Here is a 7,714-nt window from a genome sequence, read left to right on the forward strand (position 1 = left end):
TGGTGTGAGATGATATCTCATTGTTGTTTTGATTTGCATCTCTCTAATGGCTAGTGATCATGACATTTCTTCATATGTTTGTTGTCTGTCAACTTTAGCTTTTGTCAGAACCATTTAACCTTTAAAATAAATATTTAACAGAATACTAAATAATCTTTATGATGTATATATAAGAAACTTTAACCCGATTAAAGAAAATGCAAACTGTACTGTGTTATGGACAATTGTTATAAATTTTATATTCATAAGACTGTCCAATACTTTATGAGAATATAAAATTTTGTTCTATAATTCACAGGTTTTTGTACCTCCTTTGAAGAGTAAAAATCTGGATACTAAACATTATTTTCCCACTATTTATTTTTATTACCTCTCGTTCTATGGTCTTTCTCCTTAGCAGCTTTTTAACACTTGGCAGCTGTTTCTTTAACAACATTGTGGCTTCGTTCATTCTTCTTACTTGAGTTATTAGGAAAGATGGAACCTGGAGAAGAAATGTAACTTGGTGAGAGGGCAAACACTGGATTTCCACCTCCCTAGTAGATTCTACCTTCAGTTATGCTAACATCCTCATCACTTACTGTCCTGGAACCTAAAGGGTAACATTGAGGCTTGTAAAGATCAGAAAGAAACTATTAGGAGAATCCTTTAAAAGGGAGAATGTATAAAAGAGCATAAAGAACCTATAAAGATGCAACCTGGTTATCTCCCCATAACCTCAGGATCGATTCTTCATGGAACTTTATGTCTCTTGGATGCTGGTGAACTTCCAAGAGACTTTAACAGTCACTGTATTGTTACTCACCTTCCACAAAATTTTCTGGTACTTAAGCATTAGGCGAATTATATGGGCTGCAGTGTTTGCTAGCAGTAATTCTTCATAGTCAGAATGTTTGCTTCTACTAAAGAAGAGGTTTGGTGCCATAACAGTAGAAATGTTCCACAGACTCATTCTGTTTTTTGATTCGTTGGCAATCACTTTATTGAAGAATGTCAAGAGGGCCTAACAAGAAATAGCATTGTAAGTACGCATACGTTCTGACTCTTGGAAAACTGCCATAAGTACAGAGTTGTCAACTGTGCCATATTTCCACCTTTACTGATAAATAGTACTAATCAGGAATGTGAGTTTAATCAATGGTCTGCTTTATACAGTAACTCAATTTTTATGGAGTTTAGTATACTGGAGTCTCTATAAACAATAGTTTGAATTCCTATATTTTCTTTTATCCTAAAAGAATTTGATAAATATTAAAATTTAAAAGCAAACAGGAAGTCAAAATACTATAGCTTAAATAAACATAAAATGCACTTTTATTTTAGAGGAAAAAGGTTTTTTTGAAAACACCTATTATTAAAACATTCCGGCTGAAAAGTATCCCCTTTTCCCCTTGGGACAGAAAAAACCTGCTTAAACAATATGAGTATTTCATTTCTGAATCAAGTATTAACTCAACTGAATCAAATATTAACTCAACTGAAAATTCTTAATTCTGGGTGTGTGTGTGTGTCATTTTTCTTCTGCTTTTCAATTTGGGAATTTTCAGCTGACCAAAGGCAAGTCTCTCCAGGTTCTCAGCAGTAACAGAAATTTGGAGGCAGACCATCAGTCTTTTGTCCTAGTCCTTCTTAGTCTGGAGGCTTCCTGAACCTTGTTCAGCATCAAAGCAATACATCAGCATCTACTAACAAGTGAGTAAATGGCTACGCATTTGGGGGGTAGCTGGGAATAACAATCAGGTCTCCTTCACGGAAGGCAAGAACTCTAACACTGAGCCAACAAGTAATAACTTCAGAGTAATAACTGTTGTTGGTAAATGTTGTCAAGTGGGTTCTGACTCATAGTGACCCTGTATGGGGTTTCTGAGGAGCTGCTGGTAGGTTTGAACTACCAACCTCGTGGTTCACAGTCCAATGCTGAAGCTACAGCACCACAGATAACAAGAGGAGATTTTAATTTTTATTAACAGAAAGAAAAGATACTAATTTATAAAAAAGGTGAGGAGTATTTGGGACGAAGAACTACAGAATGAGAGTCTACCCAATATTTTACCGTTCATTAATGGAGAAATTTTGGGGAGAAAGAACTACCGAATGTGATTCTATTCATGTTCTATTACACATTAATGGAGAAATATTTGGGATAAAGAACTATGGAATGTGATTCTACCCAATGCTCTCCTATAGGTTTTGGGAAAATCACTTTTCTGAGACTAATATTCCTAATTTGGAAAATGACAAGATTCTATCAGATGATCTTTAAAATTCTGAGATTCTAAGATTCTTAATTTGTATGGCACATTAATTCTTAAATTGTATGGCACAAACATTTAGACTTTTCAGGAAAATCCGTAATTTAAAGTTTCCTCTCTAAAGACACTCTGAGGATGTTTGTGTGTGTGTGTGTCTACATTAAAGGACTCAGATGAAGAATGACACTGATAGAGATGTACATTTTATTAATTATATGCTGGTCTCATTTACTTCTGACATTATCCCACTGAATTCTTTCATCTCCATTTCTTCTCCTGACACCTAGCCCATGCTTAGCACATGACAGACACTTGGTAGGTATATCTTTCCAGGTTGAATAAATGAATACTATAAGTCCAAAAGATGTTAAGATTTACATTCCTTTGTGTCTTCCTCAGAAGAACAGCAGTGGGAACAATAAAAGACAATCGGTCTGGAGAATGCTCAGTTTGCTCACTAACTTGTCCCTTCAGTGTTATTCTTCTATGTGAACCATTCCCTCTGACATGGTGAAGACCATGAGGCCAGCACTACATACCTGTGCTGTGTCTCTGTTGGCATCGGGCAGCGCCATGATCATGAGGTGTAATGCTTGAAACTGTACTTTGATGTGAGGCCCTCCTAGAAAGCAAACAGAGAAATAATCACTCATTTGTATAGCACTGATTGATTCTGACAGCACCTCTCATTAACATCTGGTGGCACAAGGAAGGTTACTGGCAGCTTCCAGTGTGAAGATGGGGTTTGTGCCCAGAAATGTAAATCTGTTCACACTGAATGGGAGCTTCTATTTATCAATTCTCCTTTCACATTTCATGATGTCACTGCAGGGGACAGTGGCCAACAAGATCCTCAGAATATTCATAAACTTGTGTAGCATTTCAACACATGTTCACATACCATGTCTAACTTTTATATTATAAGCAAAACACTAAAAGCACAATTTAAGAGAAAATAAATTTCTCATCCACAGAATGAAGCCTGAATGTATAAGCACATAAATTCTAGAACCAGGTTACAAATCCTGCTTCTATGACTAATACCCATTGCCACTGAGTCAGCTCTGACTCAAAGCCACACTGCAGAGTTTCTTAGGCTGTTCATCCTTATAGAAGCACACAGCCTCATCTTTCTCCCAAGGAGCAGCTGGTGGGTTTGAACTGCTAACCTTGGAGTTTGCAGTCCATTGCTTATCCTACAGCACCACCAGGTCTTCTTTCTATAACTAATAGTTGTGTCTATTTTATCACCGATAAAATAGGGTAGTTATAGCGCTGTTATAGAACGGTTGGACTCCTGGTGTGACTCTGTGGGTTAATGTGCTGGACTGCAGTCAGTCTGAACCACAGCGTTGGTAGTTGGAACTCACCAGCCGCTCTTTGGAAACCCTATACAGGGTCACTACGAGTTGGAACAGACTCTACGGCACTTAGCAACAACAACAACAACAACATAGGGCTATTATAAGGACACACATAGTTATCACCATATAAGTGTTTGGTATACTCTATATGGAGTCCTGGCGTGGCGCTGTGGACTAATGCATCAGACGGCAAAGTGGTTTGAATTGCAAGATCAGTGGCAGCTGCTCCTTGGAAACCCTATACAGGGTTGCTAAGGGTTGGAATCTACTTGATGGCACTTAACAACAACAACATACTCTATACAGGGTCACTATGAATCAAAATTGATTCAGTGGCACTTGACAACTGCAAATTGTTATGATCCACAGCATGTAATTCTAGACTTACATGGATATTTAGGGCAGATGATTAGTTGAAACTGGAATTTGAGTCATTTACTCCTTAACAATGTCACTAGAGGGCACCAGAGGGCTGATATTTACACTTAACATTCTCAAGGCTGGCTTCTTTCCCAGATCCCAACCACAACCAGCTGTGCTGAAAATTTAGAGTATGCTATAGAATCAGGATTCTCTTGGTCTTTTTGTTATTTTCTTTAAAATGGTCTTTGGTGAGGCATCCAGAGGGGAGCATTATGTTCAAGAATCCCTGGAGATTGTCAAGTTGAAGAAAAATCTATTTACACTCAGTGACTGAAAGATTGTTAGCTGACGGTAAAGTTTCTTTGTTTTTCAGCAATTGGAAATACTCTTGTGACAAGTTTCTAGGTTACAAAAGGTAGGTGCACCAGAACAATGAGGCCAGTGTATATAATCATATAAGAAAGTAAAAGTTGGGATGAGTATTTAAACATCTCAACATGTGCAGATTTTTAGATAGTTATTTCTAATTTGTAAGCAAACCATGACCTTAGTTCAAGATATTATGGAAAATTGGCATGAACTTGCTTGAATCTAGGAACTATCAAAAGTATATCTCAGTATAAAGTATTCATGGACAAAGAAGACATTGTTTGAATGCAGAAATGACAGGTGGGCTGTCCATAATCTTCCAGTGCAATCAGCAAGAACTTCTGAAGGAAAACACAATCGCTGCAGATGTAGGCTGGACAGCTCTGTACCGATCTTCATCAATTTCAGAGAAATCATGAAGTTCCCTTTAAGGTCAAAAGTTTAAACTGGCAAATAATCCATTGCTATTTTACTTAGGAAATTTCACCCTACACTATTTTAAAGGTGATGATGAATTTGTATTTTATTTATTTATTACATCCTACTTGAGAATCGTATTCTATCCTTAGAAAGTGATTAAACTTTTCATGGACAATTTTTGGGTTAAGTTTGAAGAGAGAAAGCAATTGAACTAGTGGAAGAGACTCTCAGCTCACTGAACTCCTTTTAGAGTATAGAGTGTAAAGGAACAGCGTAAACACCTCCATGCACCTGTCACAAGTGTCTCTTCCAGAACACTGTGTTACAATTTGAGTTTACTCTAAGTAGCAAAAAGGCCTCTTCTTTCTGCAGAACTCTAGGATTCCTGCAGGGTTGACTGGTAGCAAATAAATCACCTGCAATACAGTAGTTTTCATGTTTAAAGCCATACCAAAAAAAAATGTGGGCTCTTTTGTGAATCATTTCAGCATATTTTTCAGACTCTCTTCCATGAAATATGCTGATGTGTATACTTTTCTTACATTTACTCTTTGAACAGGTCTGGGATCAAAGCTTCAAATCCTCATTGCATAATTTCATAATACCAAGCAAAACAAAACAAAGGCAGCCCAAAACACAAACAAAACCCCTCAGTAGTCTCTGTATGTTGAGGTGTTTAGCATCTAAACCATAAATAAAGGGGAAATAAAGAATTCTTCAGTTCATTTTGTAAGAGTTCAAACTTTACAGGAGTTCTGCTCCTTTAATTGCTGAGGAAGTCCCTCTGGGCCAACCCTCTTGAAGATATCAAGTATAAGGTGTGGAGAAGCACCAAAAACAACTGCCGGAGGGAATGGAGAGGAAACAGAATCAGGAGACTGGATACTTGGAACTAGGGACTATAATAGGGAAAGTGTCCTATCTCTTTGGCTTTTTCTCCAAGATTTAGAAACAGTGTTGAAAGTGGTGGCTAAAACTCCAAAAGAAAATCTCATGCTGACCTGAAAACTCAGAGAATGTTCTGAGAAAAGAGGTAGAGACAGAAGACCCCTAATTCTATTACAAATTCTAGTATAAACTCCACCCGATCTCTGGCTGAATCAATATCCGTGCAAGCATGGGGTAGCAGAGTAGACGATCAAATCAATGAGCTGAGAGTTAAGCTTCTGCCCAGCCATGTAAACTGTCTGTTTAAAAAAATAAAATAAGATCAATGTTGTACCTTGGATGTCCACTTGTAAATACCCGAAACACTACACAACAAACTAGGAGGCAGATGAGGATCCCCAAAATTACTATTAGGGCAACTGATTGGAAGAAACAGACTATATTTAAGTGCACAAACAAAGCAAATAAAAGTATGAGAGGGCAGCGAGCAGGATCCAAGATAGAGAGTAGACTCTCGTTGTTGTTGTTGTTGTTAGGTGCTGTTGAGTCTGTTCTGACTCATAAGAGACGCTGTATAGGGTTTCTGAGGAGTGGCTGATGAGTTTAAGCTGCTGACCTGTGGTTCAAACCGAACTTGAGGTTCAAACAGACCTTGCCGACCAGTGCTTATCCTATAGTGTAACAGACTTGAAAACCTGAGTGAAACAGATGTGAAAGACAATCCTGGAATCTAGAGCTTCAAAGGAAAGGTCAAAGAAGTAGCTCAAATACCAAAGAGAGGAAGAGACTGAATGGAAATAGTGAACAAGTGGACATATGAAGTGGTGAACGGCCAAACAACAAAGCATAAACATTTTGAATTACTTCAAGCAGTGTTCCGATCAAACTAGGAACCAAATATGTCACTCCACTCACCCAGGACTGTATCAGCACCCACATCAGAGATTAATGGGCCAGTGAGTCTGGAGTTATCGATCCTACCCAAGCACACCCATCACGGCTGTGACCTCATCCATTGGGAGAGTGCTACCACCCACTCCACTGGATCAAGGACAGATAATAGTCAATACTCACCCAGCCTTTCTTCAGCTGTTCTGCACTTTCAGTGATCACATGCCCACTCACTACCAAATCTACCTAGAGACAGGTGCTGAGCACCCTGGTGCTGCAAAACTATCAAACAAAGTAGCACACCTGCTCTGTTGCCCAGATATGTTAAAACAAAAATCAGGGCAAAGCAAGCCAACACACAAGTAGCAAATTAATACAATAATACCATAATGTCTTAGACAAAAACAGAAACTTCAAATCACAAAAAAGACAGGACAAGATGGCTCAAATTAATGATCAAAATACAAGGTGAGAAAATATTCTGAAGGAACTGCCTGATGAGTAATTCAAAATAAATATATTAAAGTACGTGTTGAGAGGTAGATCAAGGAAAACACAGACAGTATCAAGGAAGACACAGATGAAAACACTGTAAGAATTGAGGGGGAAAAAGAAGATAACAAATTACCAAAATAAATGTAAAATTAGAAACCATAAAAATTCAGCAAATACAATTCCAGAAGATTAATACTAAAATTTCAGAAATAAATAATGCATTAGACAGGCAAAATATTGTTACTATGATTCCAGTTCAAGCATGCACACAGTTTATTGCAAACAAAAAACATTCAAATAAGTCTCTGCAACTAGAAGATGATTGTAGGTAAGATCGCTCAGTACTACACTTGGTCAGTCTCACTGTGGTTCCTTCAAAAAATGTTCAATCAAAACAGTGGCTTCTGAGGGGATCAGTTGTTGCTGTTGTTGTTGTTAAGTGCTGTCGAGTCAGATCCAACCCATAGTGACCCTACACAGGGTTTCCAAAGAGAAACTGGTGAGCTTGAACTGCCAACCTTACAGTTCAAATGGCTTTGCAGTCTGGTGCATTCCTCTTAAATTTAAGACAGAGAGGTCATCTCAAAAGTTTATGATGTAACATGGATGAACCTTGAGAGCATTATGTTGAGTGAAATTAGTCAATCACAAAAAGAGAAATACTGCATAGGA

The 7,714-nt window shown here is 37.9% G+C and overlaps 1 protein-coding gene across 1 annotated transcript in view; it reads right to left on the reverse strand.

Annotated features, from left to right (window-relative positions):
- ARHGAP28 (Rho GTPase activating protein 28) overlaps window positions 1–7,714 on the reverse strand; it is a 124,638-nt gene that overhangs the window by 27,776 nt on the left and 89,148 nt on the right. Inside the window, exons 13-15 of the mRNA XM_006868715.1 lie at window positions 2,792–2,874; window positions 806–1,003; window positions 371–484 (exon numbers count right to left, since the gene is read on the reverse strand). Coding sequence (XP_006868777.1) covers window positions 371–484; window positions 806–1,003; window positions 2,792–2,874 — 395 coding nt within the window. The remainder of the gene's footprint in view (window positions 1–370; window positions 485–805; window positions 1,004–2,791; window positions 2,875–7,714) is intronic.

This window comes from Chrysochloris asiatica, unplaced genomic scaffold, assembly GCF_000296735.1.
Source record: "Chrysochloris asiatica unplaced genomic scaffold, ChrAsi1.0 scaffold00122, whole genome shotgun sequence".
Taxonomy (NCBI): domain Eukaryota; kingdom Metazoa; phylum Chordata; class Mammalia; order Afrosoricida; family Chrysochloridae; genus Chrysochloris; species Chrysochloris asiatica.